At 40.6% G+C, this 18,510-nt stretch overlaps 1 protein-coding gene across 4 annotated transcripts in view; it reads right to left on the minus strand.

The window, feature by feature from the left end:
• The window catches only part of PTPRG (protein tyrosine phosphatase receptor type G), a 690,680-nt gene that overhangs the window by 33,605 nt on the left and 638,565 nt on the right, over nt 1-18,510 (minus strand). For all 4 annotated transcript variants that reach the window (XM_057705084.1, XM_057705085.1, XM_057705083.1 and 1 more), the window contains 2 exons: nt 9,573-9,664; nt 2,232-2,328 (listed from right to left, as the gene is read on the minus strand). In XM_057705084.1, coding sequence (XP_057561067.1) covers nt 2,232-2,328; nt 9,573-9,664 — 189 coding nt within the window. The remainder of the gene's footprint in view (nt 1-2,231; nt 2,329-9,572; nt 9,665-18,510) is intronic.

Here is an 18,510-nt window from a genome sequence, read left to right on the forward strand (position 1 = left end):
ATAGACAGGTTGATTCTGAAATTCATATGAAAACACAAGGGATCCAGAATAGCCAAAACAATCCTGAAAAAGAAGATCAAAATTGGAGGACTCACAGTTTCCAATTTCAAAACTTATCACAAAGCCACAGTCAGTAATCAAGACAGTGTGGCACTGACATAAGGACAGACATACAGATTAATGATTTTCAGTGGGGTGCTAGCTAAGACAATTCAGTGGGAGAAAGAAGAGTCTTTTCAACAAATGATGCTGCGACGACTGGATATCAACAGGCAGAAGAATGAAGTTGGACCCCTACTCATACCGTATATAAAAATTAACTCAAAAGGATCAAAGACCTAAATGTAACAGCTAAGACCAGAAAACTCTGGTGTCAGTATTCATGATCTTGGATTAGGCTCTGGCTCATCAGATATGACAACAAGAGCACAGGCAACAAAGGAAAAAATAAACTGGACTTCACCAAAATTTTAAAACTTTGTATCTCAAAGGACATCATCAAGAAAGTGAAAAGACCATGCACAGAATGGAGGAAAATATTTGCAAACTATGTATCTAGTAAGAGATCTGTTTCTAGAGTGTATTAAGAACTCAACAATAGAAAGACAAGTAATCCAATTTAAAAATGGGCAAAGGATCTGAACAGATGTTTCTCCAAAGAAGATATACAGGTGGCCAATAAATACATGAAAATATGTTCAACATCACTCATCATTAGGGAACAGCAAATCAAAACTACAGTGAGATACCACTTTATACTCATCAGGGTGGCTGTTATCAAAAAAACAAAGCTGGCAAGGATGTGGACACCATGGAACCTGCATACGAGTATATTGCTGCTGGGAATGTACGATGGTGCAGCCACGCTGCTAGACAGTTGGGCAGTTCTTCAGAATGTAAAACAGAAAGTTACCATATGCCTTAGCTATTCTATTCCTAAGTATATACCTAAGAGAAATGAAAGCACATCTCTACACAAAACCTTGCACACAAGTGTTCACAGCAGCATTGTTTATCACCATCAGAAAGCAGAAAACTCCAATGTCCATCAAAGGAGAAATGAATATGTGGTATGTCCATACAGAGTATTACTCAGGCATGAACAGGAATGAAGTAATGATATAAGCCACACCGTGGGTATATCTTAAAAACATCACGCCAAGAAGCAGCAGCAGCCAGACACAGAAGGCCACATATTGTATGGTTCCATTCATATGAAACATCCAGAATGGCAAATGCACAGAGAAAGAGAGTAGGTACATGGTTTCCAGGGACTGGGGAGGGGGAGCTGTTGGGAGTGACTGCCCATGGGTAAGGGGTTTCTTGTTGGGGTCCTGAAAATGTTCTAAAATTAGATAGTGGTGATGGTCGTCCAACTCTATGACTGTATAATAAAAACCACTGAAATTCACTTTAAATGTAAATTCATATTAACTTTAAAATGGGTGAATTTTATTTGGTATGTGAATTACATCTCACCAAAGTATTAAGAAAAAAACTATACCACTGTTTAAATTTAAGTGTCTGATTTAAACGCGCTATTACATAAAACTGTACGTACTGTGTCATTTTATCATAGTGTATGTTAACCATAAACATCTGTGACCCTGCCCTTAACATCGAAGCATATATTTTCAGCCAGTGACCCAAGCCCCACTGTCTATGAAAAGTGGCCTGTCCTCCTAGGGTATTTCTTGAGGCTCTGTAAGAACCCTTATTTGTTTGCATCCTGAACTTCCAGGGTACTCTTGACCCTGGACATGTTTTTGAAAGGACTAAGCACATGAGCCACGAGGACTGGTGTAAACCAACTACCTAATCTTCAAAAAACTGCTTTGAAATTCAACTTTCTTGATTCAGTTCTCAGTATCTCCATCTGTATTAAAAGACTTGGCTCTCACTGGTTAAGAACAATGTCAGGATAGCCACATGACATTACATTTTGGTTCCCAGCATCGGATATGAAATCACTTCCTGTAAAAACAGTGAAGCTCAGATCATTTCCTTTGATCACCTGATTATCCAGCAGAGATCTGAGAGCTTCGTGAAAGACTACGGGGGCAGAGGATGTCCCCACTTCTTCCACACTGTTCAAGATGGGCTAATGAGAGGTTAACTTGCAAGTGTAATTTTCTCTCAGCATCCTGATTCCCACTGCTTGCCTTTCAGCTTATCCTCAGCAGGAAGATTTCATTTCCCTGCTTTAACAGAGTTTAAAGTTTATTACTCACATGCTAAAATGTTGATGTATCTGTTTTTGTGCTTGTTATCTGGATGATTGGAATGTTCTGCAGTGATGTTCATGTCAGCCGTGCAGCGCTGGACCTCCTGGAGAAGGAAACAAACATCGAGATTTTTTAGACACGCTTTAGACGTTAAAGAACGAGGTTGTAGAAAGAAAGGAACAATTTACACCCAAAAGCATAGCGTTTACTCACACCCCAGCCACCATTACCTCCCCAAACTCAACAAAATGCGTATCACACATATGAAGGATGTCAGCAAAATGAAAAGGTTTCATTCTCTACTAACTCATCAGTCATCTGCTTTCTTCCCGATTTTGATCTAGGCATGAGGGTTACAAAACTGTTATCTTTTTCTGACTATGTCACGGTCAAACGGGTGAGAAATACAGGTACAAAGATGAGGACAGTCAAATGTGAATAGCAGAAAAGAGGCCTGAAGAAACTGATGGGAGCACAGAGGAAGGCTTTAGACAGGAGATAATTCACCCACTTAAAGGATGATCAGGAACCTTCCTGGCAGAAGAATCATCTCCACCATGATTTGCAACATGCTTACCTTAGTCTTTACAGCCTCATTTTCATAACTAACAGGCTACAAATTGACTATACTCAGCCCTGAAATGACACTAAAGAGTTTAAACAACTGTCATCTATGCCTCAAATATATATAGCTCTGCTGCATTATTTGTCAACTCTCATTTTATTTACATTATCCTTCTTTAGAAAAACAGCAGTGGGAGAAGCAACTCTCCTCTCTGGTCACCTTTGCCACGGATAGAAACATCATTCATCAGCCTCATACAAGATGGCTTAAAAGCCAGATTTGTCTACATTGTATGCTTCAAACCCAAGAAAGTACTGGAGCTAACTCGTAAGGGAAGTCCCTAGCAGTGCGCAGCCATGGCAAAGAGCAGGGGCAAAGTGACACGAGGTGATCAGGAGGAATGTTTTACACGTGACAGATGGAACAGTTTCCGAGCGCGCAGACTTCCCTTCACAAAGGAGTTGCGTAGCAATTATGCATGATTTCCACAGCATCTGCATCATGCACAATCAGACAAGGAACTGGCTGTCTTTCATATTCTCAGAGTACGTAGAAGGAACTCACCGTGATGAAAGAACTTAACAAGGTATAAAAAGAATGGGTCACTATTCAACGAAACCATATTCACGGACACCCAATTCCTGGAGGATGTATACTGACTTTTTCATAGTTGTAGGCATTCCCAGTGAAAGAAAGAAAGGAAGAAAGAGAAAGAGAGAGAAAGGAAGGAAGGAGGAAAGAAGAAAGGAAGAAGGAAAGAAAAGAAAGAGAAAACAAAGAGAAGGAAAGAAAAGAAAGAAGGAAACAAAGAAAGAAGACCCAAGGGCATTAATTCAACACACCTCTCTGGGAAAAGTGTGTGTTTCATGACACTTCTTTATCTTTTCTTACATTTACTAACTGTGATCAACTCTGATATTTGCTCTTCTATCTAAAATGGTTTAAAACCTACAGTTTGGCAAATGCTGGTTTAAAGGGCCTTAAGGCCGCCTTTGGCTCTTTTCTCTAAAATAGATAGTAAAATGTGAGCATAATGTAATAAGTCTAATATCTTAACATCTCCAGGAACAGAAGCAATGCTAGCGGTACTCAGAATATTTGCTTTGTAGAATTGCCTTGAAAGCCTGAGGTGTGCTCTTCTGAACAGTTTCAGGGGCAGAAAACCTTTGAAAATGGATTTGTATCCTGGAAGACATCAGTTCAGTCTGTACACAAATCCGTAAAATAAGCTGACATGCTTTGGTTTCTGGGTTTTGAAGGCCACACCTTTGGCATGTACCTCTTTAGGGCTGAGTTGCTCAGATATCTTGTGCTGAGATTTCAGCTTTTAGGACTTTAGTTTGAGATTTGCTTTGTTCATTAATATTTTTTTTCCCATTGTGTGGCTCTGACCACACACTGTGGACGGGGGTGGGGCCTCTGTTACAGTCTAATGCAATTGACCAGGCCTGCGTGGGAGCAGCTGTCTGCACTGTTTAAAGCAGCCATTCAATATGGCCAATCAGACTCTCTGTTATCTAAAACCCTTGGTCTGATCCGTCGCCTCTATTTCACTTTTCCAATTACGTGCATGACAGAAAACAAAGAATAGTCATAAATAATGTTAAATCTGATTTTATTAGAACCCGAGGGGTTTGCCCACGGCCTTCTGATTTTGTCTTGTGGATAATAATGTCATCTGTAACTCCTTGCAGCACTGCCTGGCTCATTTAGATGCCGATAATATCATCTGATCCTGGAGTGGCTTTTCTCCATCAGAACTGGCATTTTGAAGTTAATGTGATTTTAATAGGTGTTAAAACCCTTTGAAGTGACACTAGCCGATTGAGTGTGTATGGTGAAGGTACCTATTCAGTACCCTGATAAAAAGTTGAAGATTTAAGCTCGTTTGTACTTTACTGTCTCTGTAACAGAGCTGGGATTCTCAAAATGGATATTTTGCAAACGAACAGGCACACAACCACAGAAAAGAGCCAAGTGAAACCGAGATTTAAAACAAAGCATAGCTTTAAAAATGAACAAATGAAACCACTAAGAGTTGACAGACACAGAATTCTTGGGAGATGATACAGGCCACATCACCCCCTGCCTGGAGTTGCAGATGTGAAAGGCTGTCCAAAGGGCATGTGGTGATCTACTGTTCTCCCATTCAGTAACTCAGTTTGGGAAAGAACAAAAAAAAAAATTCAAGCAAAACAGATCTAGATATCTTTCAGATTACTCAGCTTCACAGTGAAAAGGAAATATTTTGGACCTGGTGACCAAGTGTGTATAACAGTCTTAATGCCTGAGTTCAGGCAGCCCACAACTGTGTTCAGGGGACTGCTGCACACAAGGTTAAGTCACGACCACAGCTTGCTGCTTGCTTAGTGTTGGACACAGAGCTGGCCCTCACCAGGTACTGGCCACACTCATCTTCCTGCCTCTATTCTCCTCTGCTCAGGCTACACACTGCTGCCCACACCGATTTTCTTCAAATGCTGCTTTGCCTTTCTTGTTCTCCTACTCGGACACCTCTAGACAGATGACAAATTCCTTAGCCAGGCTTTCAAGGTCCCATCCTATTTTCCATGTATTCCCTTCCCAATGCCAGGCAGTTTTAACTCTGTGCCCTTTGAAAAGACCGTATGACCTCCTGCTGTTTGCTTCAGTGCCATTTTCCTTGCTGAGAATTCCTCCCTCTCCCCCATCCGAATCCACGTCTTTATATAAAAGTGACTGCCTTATCCTCTGGAAAAGCAACCCATCTTTGGACAGTATATCACAGTATCTATCATCCTGTAGCTGGTGTATAAAATAGAATTATTTTTCCTGTGCAATTTGTGAAATTTGGCTCACACACGTTTTTTTCTCACTCCTCTTAAAAACCTCAGTATGTTAATCCACTAGGAGTTTTTTCATGATAAGGGTTTAAAATGTTTTCCTTTGGGACATTTAGACCCAAACTGGCATTTAGTTAACTGAGGCTCAGGAAACCTGACAGGGCCGCTTCCTGTCATCCTGCAGGCAGCATCCTCTCTACAGCTTTCTGCCTGTGTCAGGAACTCCCTAGTACGTGTCATCAGCAACACGAGAACTCTACGTCTTACATAAAGTGATTGTGGCCACTGGTCCCTCGGTGCATGGGCTCAGGTGGACAAAGCTTTGTCCTCCTGATTTAAGATGAGCAACTGGCCCAAATTTAGCTCAGCTGGAGTTAATTGTAACAGACCCCATCCCCCAAAGGATTTTGTCAAGGGGTACTGGACCTCTGGCCTCATCTCTGCACTGAGCCTTTACACCTGTGATGCTCCTGACCCCTGCCTATTAATTCTGTTGACCACAGGGCCTTGGAGCTCCCCTGTTTGTGAAAGATTATATGCTAGCATCGTGCCTCTGGAAGCCTCCTGGATTATGCCTGGGGAGGCCGAGGAAGAATGAGGTTGAAGTCAGCTAAGGTAGCCAAGGGAACAGTCACTGAATGCTGTCCGGACGCAAGGACTGATGTTATTTCCAGTGACTGCAAAATCTGCTAGAGCTATCATATCCCCGCTTTTAACAGCCTCCAAAATTTATATGACAAGGACAAAAAGCTTGCTTTCAGCATCACCTCTAGACAAAGACTCAAAGTTACCAGTGAATCATTTCTCATTCTCCTCCAAGCAGCAAAGTTCTGAATGTAAGACAGCCATTCACCAATTTTTTTTTTCTATTTCCCTCCAAGATTTGAAAACAAGATGGGGCAAACAGAACTTCTGCAGAAATACCCAGTCAAAACCAACAGCAGCCCTTCTCCTCTACTCTCCTCCAGAACTTTATTTCTGTATTAGCACTTATTTTGCTTTGCCCTCTTTCTATTTTAGCTGTGTACACTCTAGTCTTCCCCCATTAGACTGAATTCCCTGAGGGCAAGGCCTCTGTCCAATTCATCTCTGTACTTTATGCTGTGTCCCGAGAGTGGTAGGCACTCAGTAAGTGCAGAATGAGATGTTTTAATTCCTCTTCATGGCCAAATAGTAACTCTTAAGTGATTTTCTCTATAATCTTAAGATTAGTTCTTTGACTAATTTCAAGCCTCTATTCAGAGGTTATGTGAGGTTTTTGTGAGGCAGATTCTCAGCTCTCTGGGAAGGCTCTAGACCATAAAGATTATGTATTGGGCTCCCAGTACTCTTAGTTGGGGGGGGGGCTCCTTATTTTGGCTGCTCTCTTCCGCTTTTTTGCCAAGGAACTCACTGGACCGTCAGCTGCCTGATCACTTTTAGACACTGATAATCTTGGTTATTTTTTCCTTTGACTTCAGCTCATTTATAGGACACTGCTGACTTCAATGAGAGTCTGGAGGGCATCCAGGTTAAACATGTGGGCGTGAGCCAGACAACCTTGGTCTTGAACCTTACTGTTGCCACTTCACAACTGAACCACTCAATGCCTGTCTTCTCATGGGTAACTTTCCTCATCTGCAAAATGGGGACAATGAAATAACATGCACCTCATGGGGTATTTCTGAGGAATGAATGAAACAGTCCAGGCAACCGCGCCAAGTAGACGCCAGCTGTCATTATGCCACATAAAAGACATCTGGGGTTGAGGTTACTACTCTCTTAATATGATGAAGGTTTTGTTTTATTGCTTTTAAACTACACAAAATTTATTGTCCTGACCTCCTTTTTGCAGCCTATTACCATCTCTTGTTTATAAAAGCAGCCTTGATCGTTTCTTATATAGCCTGTTACCATTTTCCTTTTTGGCAGAGCTACCCAAAAGGAGTACTACTACTGTTTTAAAGTACTTCAAATTCCCCCTAAATGAGAAGATGACAGTATGTCAGTGAGCTTTTCTACTGTCTCATTTCCCTCTTTATGTGACTGTCTTACTATTCTTTTCAGGAGAAAGGATGTTCTTCCCAGTTTGAATAGCCCTGATTTGAAACCTTTCAAACCAGGACAGACTGTGAAAAAACAACAGGAGAACAAAGCCTCCCTCCCCCCCACCCTCCCTGTTCCAATCCTGAAACTACCAGGATAATACTTAAGCTATAGAATTCAATACAGGCGACGAGAGCTTCTAGCCACAGTATTCTTTTTAGGATAGAAATAGGGTGCAGATGCCCAGGATTTGTTAACAGGCGTGACTTTGATGCAGCGAAGCCCATTTTAAGTCAGATCAAGTTTCCAGAGGTGTCGCTGATTATTTTGAATAATTAAATGGTGTCAAAACCAGCTGTGATGAATAGCACTGGGGTCTCAAATCATACATAATTGAGAAACTGGAGTTGCATTTGATCATCCTGATCAAATTCTGCTCTCTAGAGGATAAATGTTTGTCCTGAATACCATCAACATTGTTAAATGCCTCAATATTCTTGCTCAGTCATCCAGCCAACAGTCAATTGAACTAAATCACTTGAACACCACACACATGCGCTATCCTCATGAATACAGAATGTTTGACTTTAAACCATGTGCTTTGTACTTGGATAGGCACCTTTTTTGGGTCAGCATCTAACAGCCGCATTAGACACTTGACGTGTTTTTGTTTATCCCATGAAACCTATGACTTTGCTGAATAAATCAGAGCGGTCCTTCTCCCTACCACCTTTGCTTTGCTTCTGGCTCCAGAAATAAAACAAAGACAGAAAAGCTAGGAGAAGGACTTAATTTAAAACAAGTTGTCAATATAATTGCCTTTAGGATGGCCTTTGGGGACTCCAAATTTGCATAGAGACAGGGGCTTCTGGTCCTCTCTTTCTCTCGCCTTCTCCGTGCAAAATAATTGCACCTCCCAGCTGTAAGGCTCCCAGGCGATCTCAGAGGGCGTACGTTCCATCACCCCATGTGATCCCCGCAACCAGTTTTGTGAAAAGAGGTGGGCAGGTCAGCGTCATCATCATCATTTCCATTTCAAAGTAGAAATGAGACAGAAAGGAACCGACTTACCCACAAAGCTAGAAGACAGCTGAGCTGCCATGAAAACTTGGCCTCCTCGGCACAACTCTTGCTGCCAGAGATGTGCCTTAGTGAAGCGCCTCAGTGAAGAAAAGGGCAGTCTGTTTAATAGCTCCTCATTGACACCCTGTCACTGCTGAGCTGGCACGGAACCCAGAGCTGGCAGGGTGGTGCGCGCTGCTCTCTACCTTGTTTCCTGCATCCCAGTTCTTAAAATCAGAAGGCTGCGTTCACCCGTGTCTCCTCTCCAAGGATTAATAATCATGAAAACAACAACAATGGACCTCTGCATGGGCTTCAGGGTTAAGCCAGCACTTTACAGGATGTTAATCATTCGTTTTTTTCCCCAACATCGTTGGGGTTTGGAGGGGACATTGGTGCCATTTTTAAAAATGAGGAAAATGCACACCAGAGATGAAATGACTGGCTCAAGGATAATAACATCACTACTGGTAGAGTCAACGCTGGATCCCTCAGACTTCGAATCTGCTGTCTCCTTGTGCATCCCAGAAGTGACGTGGGATGGGGGAGCCCTGTCCCTTGCACAGTGACTGGCGTCCCAGTTAGAATGCAGATGAAGAGAGAATCTGAGGTTGCCTCTTTCCTGCCACTAAGTCTGTTCTTTCACAGAAGTGCACGTTCGGGAAGTGTGCAACCAACTCCCTTTCACCTCATTTTTACTGGGAAAAGAAGGCCTGTTAAAACTTGAAGTGTAAAGAAAAGAAAAAGAGAGAGTCCCCACTGTCCTCAGTGACTGCTTTGTTATGCTTGAAATACATTCGTTTCAAGTTTACAAAAATCCCTGTAAAATAAGAGTTCGCTTTCGGGAAATGAATTTCCAGTTTTGAAACATACCTCAAAATCCTCGGAGAACCCGTGCTGGTTATTAGAATAGAGCTCACCGATGTGTTTAACAAACTGTTTGACAGGAATGGCTTCCATGTCATCTGTGGAAATAAGATAATATTCAGAGTCACATAGAATACTTCTATAGACAAATAACACTGATAAGGAATTACTGAAGACAGATACTTGATTTTTGCAAACAGTGATATAATTGTAGCTCCTGAAATAGATGTCTTCAAGGAAAGTTGCTAGATTTACTTGACATGAGGGTCTCATTATGATTTTGAATACCTAAAAGCTAAGTTACATATGGTCTTAAAAATGATCTGTAAAGAATTACCTTTATTTTTTATATGCAAGCCAATTGACATAGTTAAATCACCATATCATACTCTTAATTAAAATTCTGAACTTACCAAGGGTACTTTGTTAAGAAATGTTATCGCAACCTAGGTTTTTCAAAAAATCGCTATCAGTGGGGGTCCAGCTTGAAGTTGGAACAGCTTCTCCTTCCGATCTTTGAGGTCTCAGCAATCTTTATACACAGTTACAGACAGGTGCCATTGTACCAGCTGGCTTCGGGTACAATGCCATGTATGTTTAAGTGTTCACAATTTTCGTTCGAGACAGCTGTGTCTACACAATGCCAAATAACCAGTTTGATGGAATTAACTGGATTTTCTTTTGGTGTTGACAGACTAGGTGTGGATTCAGGAAGACTCCACGTTCCAATTTATTTGCAGTGTTGTCACTTCAAAAGGACATTTTCAGTTCCTGAGCCCCAAGCGTGTTTTAAGCCCATTTACCCAGATCCGTGCTACTACTTGAGTCCTGCCGGAAAACAGCCACACCCCGCTAACTGGAGCTCCCCAACCTCCTCCTTCCCTCGCCCCTCCCCCGCAAATATTTCCTTTTAAAAATACTCTGCTGAATTTGAGATAAACAACAGACATGACATTTACTTTATTCAGAGTGAAAGATCTTTGGCAAACGCACAAACATCTAAACTGCCGCAGATGCTTTCCTTAGCAAAGGGTATGAAGATCTGTATGTGTAAATGAGGTCCTACTTTGGCAAGAATGTTATAGATCCAGGCCTGACAATCTGATTTCTCTTCATCTGGTGACAGTTAACATTGACTATGTCATTCCTTCTCTACTTTCTTTCGAGAGAGCAAAGCTCTAGGGTGGCTTTTTGCATCTATTGACATTTTCAAACTTGAATCATTCTGAAGCGGAAAAAAGCATCTCTCATGTACTTTGTTTAAGGAAGGTGACTTATAAACGTTCATAACCCAAACTGCTCAGCGGAGAAATGTTACTTATCAAATAGGGGGTGCTCTGTAAGTACAAAGTCTTTCTGTGTGAGCAATTAAAGACCTAATCATTTTAATAGGCCACCTTATGAAAAAAAATTGCCAAGTTATTTACAAATATTTCAGGATTGAAGATGTTCATGAATATGCAATCATTTTGCACGCCCAAGAAATCTATAGCTCTTATAGTGATGTACCCAGCATTAGCAGAGGAAGCCGAGCCAAAATGTTTCCCCAGAATATTTAGCAGGATGCACAGTTCAAGAAAAATTTCCCAAATTATCTGATCACTTCACTTAAAATGTTTAGTTAGAAGTAAGCAAATGCTACAATGACCAAGTGGCCAAGAAAAGACCTGAAGCTGAGAAAAGGACTAACGTGTACAAAACTGGAACATCTCTAAAAGATTAACCCAAGAATAAACTCATCTTCGGACAAGAGACAACATAAATGAGATGGGACACAACCTGGCCCCACCAACACTCCAGCCTACAGACGGCAGGCAACACTTTTCTCCTATTTATTTTGAAACGAAAGACATAATGCTGTTTTCAGGAGTAGAGTGACGTGGTTAATAGTGTAATAGGCTGAGGGCAACATTTATTCTGTAATGATAGTTTAGAACTGCAGATTCCCAGTAAACTTATGGTGCCACGATTAGGCACATGGACTCTAGTTCCAAAGAAGAAAGAAACACGTCTGCTTCAAAGGTATTTTACTCCACAAGGTACATACCGCAGTGTTTTAAAGGGCATAGCCCAGCTCAAGTCAATAAAAAAAATGCTTTTAGGTTAACAGTTTATTATTTTTTCCTGCAAAGTGCTCAACTGGACCATCCACGCTAACGCCACACGTGCCCAGAAATCAGTCGGTCTGCTCCCGCCATGGCGAGATGCAGCAAAACCCAGCAGAGCTGAGTATGATGATGGTATATGGAGATACACGACTCACTAGTCTTCAGTTTGATTCTTTATCCAAAGAAGTCTAATCACACACCTCTGGGTTTCCAGGCACCACCAGTAACGTCGCAGAACTACCAGACAGGCAGCTACACACACATACGCATGCTGTAGTGACCACCACCAGCAGCTCAGATGACACATTATTTGTCTTTTAATCAAGATAAATGAAACGGAGGGGTTGTACATCTTTTTTTCCCTCAATATTAAGATGAATATAAGGCTACAGCTAATTAGGAGTTCTAATAGTCCTCCTCTTACATTGTTTTTCTATTAAATTTCTCTCAACATGAGCCAGATAATTATAAAATTACTCTAACTAGCAGAAGGCCAAGCAATTAGGGCAGCATCATAGACCTGATGTGCTCAGTTTTTAATCTGGAGAGATCCTGTACTTTAAGCAGATATCTGCCTGTAAGACATTATTTCCACCTCTCCACCTGAGTTTCATTAACGAACGTGCTGACTATTAGCGGCACTCACTGTGGACCAGGAACTTCCTGTGCCCTTTACATGGATTAACATGTACTCATTCCTCCCAGCAGCGCTAAGAGGCAGGTGCTATTTTCATACTCCTCTTATTGGTGAGAACAGAAGCTCGGGAAGATGACTGAAGCCTGGAGCATGGCGGTGGGAGCTGGCCCCAGAGCCAAGGTAAAGAGCACCCCGACCGGGAGAGAACAGCTGTTGTCAGAGTTGCAGCGAAGGGGAAGCCACTGGAAGAGGCATCTACTGAGCACCTAGGACTTAGCCAGGTACCGGGGAGACAGTGTCCGCCCAAGGGCAACATTTGTGGTGATGAGCGTATAGGAACGTGAGAGCGAGAACAGTGTGCGATGACACGGTGAAGACTATGAGTGCCATAAAAGGGGTGGATTTGATGACTTACATGAATGTAAATGCTGCTGATGCAGTGGTAATGGGGAGAAACATGAAAAAAAAAGGAAAAGACGACCTGGAATCAAAGTAAAGACGTTTTCACTGACTATAGGTTAGATGCTGGATTATTATGATACAGTGAAATGATCTCATGATAGAGTCGCTGTAAAGGTGAAGAGAGCCCTTTCTGATTGCCAGGGACGGTGCCCAATGCTTTTCATACACTTATCTTCACAAGAACTAGCTAAAGAGCATATTGTCATCTTCATGTTACATTTAAGGAAACTGAGGCAACTTGTCCAAAGCGGCACGATTACTAAGTGACAGAGCTGAGATTTGAATCCTGGTGTATTAAGCCCAAAGCCTGCGCTCCCACGTACTGGGACACACTGCCTTTATTCTCAGAGCACAGTTTCAAGCAGAAGCAAGGAATCAGAGGATCTTGGTTCCTCTGATAAAATGTTACTGTAGAATTTTGTATTTTTACGTATACAGCTTTCAGATACCAAAGGTTTAAATTAGACAAAAATGGGATAACTGCTGTTACCACTAAATCATCCCATTAATACAATATCTGATATAGTCAGTTGAGGATCAGGAAAAGTGAACTGTTGTTATTAAATAATATTATTCATACTTTGTTCCAAGATTTTAGCCTTTTGTGGTTGAAATTAACTTCGGCATTTAAGAGGTCTTTTATTTTGGTCAACCCACAACAAAACATCCTTAAGTACCACTTCTGATGAAGCCCGAAATTAGTCTCTGGTTTGTACACATCAAAAGCAGAGCACTGGAAGAGGATGAATGTCTACTGAGAAGAAGGTACAAAGGTGAGAGATTCCAAGGAGGAAAAAAATAGCTGGTTAATGTTGACCTCAAATGCAAAACTGCCACAAATAAAGAAAAATACACGTGAGCGTGAAAAAAAGTTGCTTCTACAACCTAAATGTCCATCGACAGAGTACTGGATAAAGAAGATATAGTGTGTACATATATATCTATATATAATGAAATACTACTCAGCCATAAAAAAAGAATGAAATAATACCATTTGCAGCAACACAGATGGACCTAGAGATCATCGTACTAAGTGAAGTAAGTCATAAAGAGAAAGACAAATACCATGATATTGATAATATGTAGAATCTGAACTATGATACACATGAACCTATTTACAAACCAGAAACAGAGAAAACAAACGTGTGGTTACCAAAGGGGGAAGGAGGTGGGGGTGATAGATTAGGAATTTGGGATTAGCGATACAAACTGCTATATATAAAACAGATAAACGATAAGGATCTACTGTAGAGCACAGGGATTCAACATCCTGTGATAAGCCATAATGGAAAAGAATATGAAAAACAATATACACGTATCCGTGAATACTTTGCTGTACACCAGAAACTAACACAACGTTGTTAATTTGCTATACTTCAATTAAGACGAAAATAAAAATGAAAAGTTGCTTCCAAAATCTGTGGTTATGTCTGTGTGGCACTTCCATCCTCAGAGCCATGAGAGGAAAATCACCCATGCTAAACTTGCTATCTCCTAATCTTAAGGCACAACAGATAAACAAACAAAAAGGGGGACACTTAGCAATTTTTGGTTTGAAATTTGAAAGAAAAAACCAGCACCTGTGCATCCCTCAACATCCACCACAAGGAGGCGCTGCAGGGGGCCCAGCCCAGTGCACTGCTTGGTGGTAGGATCTTCAGCCTGCAACTCAGTGACTTTGTGCAGTTGTTACTCTTACCTGCCACCACTGTTGGACCGCTTCCTGTGTATCAGGCACCTGGAGCAGAGGCGTAAGTGGAAAAAGCCAGAGCCAGTCTGCCTGGTGGTGTGACTTCACCTCTCTGTGACTCCCTTCCCTCATCTCTGAACAGAAACCGTAACCAGCTAACTTATAGTGTTATGCATAGCAAACTAGATAACATAAGTACTTACAGAGTGCTTGGCATTTAGTAAATGCGTAAAGCTATGATTTACGATTAGGTGTTAACTGCTTTCCATGCATGACCCTATGATCTAGGGGCCGTCAAGACATCTGTTTTATGGATGGTGAAAGTGTGGCTAAGAGAACCAAAGAACCTGGGCAAAGTCTACTGTCATTACCAAGCGCTGGGACCAGGCTAACTCCAAAGCTGGCTTTGTCCACCTTACATGTCCTCTCTAGATTTTAAATCGAACGTACATGGTTAAAGAGGGCAGAGAACCATACTACATTTTAAAGAAGCTCTCCAACGAAAAAAGGGCGGGAATGAATCGCTTTGGCTTTAAAAAGGGTAAACTCTGGTTAACTGGAAAATTCACATTGGTATTCTGGTCACCTTGATGATGGATGCCAGGTAAATAAAGTGTCACAGTATTTAACTTCTTGCCAAGATGCTTAGCTGTGGGGTTGATTAGCTTAAGGTCTGTTTAAGAAAATATCACTGCTTGTTTACTCTGGCAGACTGGGGGGTACATATAAAATTACCATGAAGATTTCAGAGGGCCTTGAGTCACTTACTGCAGCCAATCTCTGTAAAGTTCGTTTAATTTAACCCTTAGCAGTTCCCCCAGCCTCATTCCAAATTCCAACCAAACGTATCTGAGGGCAGGGAAAACAGTACCTGCGTGAAGTCAATTGTGCTCAGATCACCTCCCAACCCCAAGTCCCACAACTAGGTTGTTAACCACCCCTGTAGTGGACAAAACTCAGCCCCCTTTTTGTCTGCCACCTCAGCCTCTCAGAGGCCAAGTTCAGGCCTCTCTCTGTGCTTGGCAATACCTGTATCAACTTAGGAAGATAAAGCAAACAGGAAATAAAAGAAGATTATCGAGACTTTAAGTTCTTGACTTAGGACATGTTTACAACAAATAGATTTTTGTCTAAATCGGACTCTTAGGATGCAAGGAGTGTTGTGGGGATGGGAACATTTTATTTCCTGCCATAAAAAGAAATCTCTTTTCATTTATGACACAATGAAGTCAATAAAGAAAGGGCTTCATTATAGTCAAAAGACCAATGAATCTCCTTTGGAGATAATCTCTGTATAAATAAAATATGCCAACAAGGTTGGTTTAATCCCAAGGGTTTTAAACTGCATGTTTAAAACCCCTTTATATGCTGGCACCCTGCTGAAGCCAGTGACCTTCAAATTATTAAGATGTATTTTAACTTCGGGAAAGGCATGAATCATTTCTGGATTTCTAAGCTACTGGTTAGCGGCAACATTTTGTTTTGTAATGCTCTTATCAGAAAGTTAAATTTTCTAATTTCCAGAGAAAAGCATTTATAAGGACATTTGTGTTTGACAACAAGCACATTTGGAAAAGCCCTTTCAATATGCTCTATAAACGGGGTGATTTCATATGCTGAGTTCTGACTTTAAAAAGCTATATATAAAGAAAATGTAAAAGAATAAATAGCATAATACAGTGAATATAATTTTGTAGATGATGAATGTAATGCTTCATTAATCACTGTAGCGAAAATCGAATTCAAGCTTATTGTTTCAGAAGAACACCCCAAAGTTGGAAACACTAGATTTTTAAAAATACTTACAGATGTTAAGAATAATATGGATCTTGAAGGACAGAAATTTGTGACTACCTCAATATCTTAGAAGACAGAACACTAGAAGGGGGCTGATAACTAGGTTATTCCATTTAACTATGCTTTATCCTCCCACAGAGACAATGGGACACCAGTAAGCATGGAACATTTGATCTTGAAAAACCATTGGTGAAAAACATTGAGTCAGAGCCCCTTTCACTGTCCTCACGATTTAACTTTTCTGGAAGAAAACACCCTACTTTTCTCATGCATTATACGGAGCAGGTACCACAATTTAAACATTTCCTAGTAAAAGAATTGATGTCCCTTCTCTAGTGATTGGAGCTTAACCTCAAAAGCACCTCTTTCCTGTTGGATATTACTCTTGCGTGAGGAATTCTTTCTCATGTGCCTGGCTAAAGCTTAGCTGCCACACTGGCTTTACAATTTCCACATTTAACAGAGATGTGGGTGAGACCAGGCAAAAAAAAGTCTTCATTCTTACAACACTGTCTTTGCCAATTAAACCAGAACACGCTGAAGATTCTAAATACCTAAATTTCAGTTAGAGTTCGTAAAACTCATAACTCAAAATTCCTCAAAAATTTCTATAAATTGCTGTCTCCAAGAGAGGGGTATCAAAAGGTTTCCTTAACCTTTTATTTACTTTATAATGCTTTTAAAAAGTCAGTGTAACTCACTGATTCCACTTCTGCTTTGGGATTTCAAGACCAGAGCTGTGTACGTGTGAATGTAAAACCACAGCAGAATCACCCCAAAGTTGGTGATTTGGTGTCTAAATTCATTCAACATTCAACATGTTTGTGAGTTGCTCCCCAAGTCATTTAAATCACACACATCTACCTTTGTACAGGGAATGGAGATATTGATGGGGGGGAGGTGGTGGTGCTCTCTTCCTTAGGAAAGAAGAGGATAAAAATGACTAGGAAACAAAGGTAAGAGGAGAGATTCTTTTTGATACGGAGAAAACTTCAACAGAAGAATGATGAAACTCTCTCCAGCAGGGTGAAAGAGAATTTAATGGAAAAGCAAGTGGCCCATGCTAGTGAAAGAAAAAGAAAATGACAAAGAACAACTCAGAAAAAATTTAAGAGAACAGACACATGTATTTGAAAATGCCTTGATTTAATGAAGCAAAATCCACACGAGGAGCGTGAAGTCTTGGGATATCAGAACTGTCAGAGCAGCATGCCAAGAGGTGGCAGAGCCATTTCCAAGCATCTGTGCTTTGAAGTCACAGAGAGAATTCCAATGCTAGCTCCACCATTTATCCATGTAACCTCAAGCAAATTAAATGATGTCTCTGAGCCTCAGTTTCTTCATCTGTGAAATGGGGATATTGACTGCACCTGTTTCCCTAGGACTGTAGTGCAAATAAACACAAAGCACATAGTTTTGATCAATAAATGCTCGATAAATATTAGATGATGATGTTTTCTGAAAAAGGTTAAGTGTAAAATAAGTTCTAGGGCCAGAGTATATTATGCATTTTACAATGATGACCTAGGAACTCTATTTTACAACTGTTTCATACCCGAATTTTCGACCTTACCCCATTGCCCACGTTTTTAATCTGTATAATGCTTCAGTTTACTGGTAGTTTTCTGGAAATATCTTTTTTTTAAAAAAAAAAAACAGTGATAGTAAATGAGGGGTTGAAGTGATAAAATAAGTTGATACATTTGGAGCCCAGCAGTCTCCTTGTTAAATTCCTAAGGTAAATCATCTAAAATGATCCCAAGGAGGTCTCCATTTAAGAAAAACTGTGCCAAAAGCTTTGAGTGAAAAAACTCATGATTTGAAAAAAAAAAAAAAAAAAGCGTGTTTTCCTTATATTGATTTTTCTTATGCAAGACATAGTTGTACTGTAGTAACTGGAAGAAACCTTAAGAATAAATATACTCATGGATTGCTAAAGTAAAACTACAAAATATACATATTTTACAAATATAACTATGAAATAGCACTGTGTAGTTTTGTTTAAGAAAAGTAAGTTGAAAGGTTTTTAAAGAAAGGTCATATATAGTAACTTTTTCCCAATTAAGGATGAAATAAGTTTTCTGTCTAGGAACGTCCCCAGTGAAAGCTACTGCTCTCTAAAAAAACCTGAGAAAACAGCTGAGGAGCAGTCTCACTTTTGGTTTCAACAGGTAAGTCCTTTAACGCCACACTGCATTACAGCATTTAAAATAATTCATTTTCGCAGCAACATGGATGGACCTAGAGACT

This window comes from Hippopotamus amphibius, chromosome 13 (genome assembly GCF_030028045.1).
Source record: "Hippopotamus amphibius kiboko isolate mHipAmp2 chromosome 13, mHipAmp2.hap2, whole genome shotgun sequence".
Lineage (NCBI taxonomy): Eukaryota > Metazoa > Chordata > Mammalia > Artiodactyla > Hippopotamidae > Hippopotamus > Hippopotamus amphibius.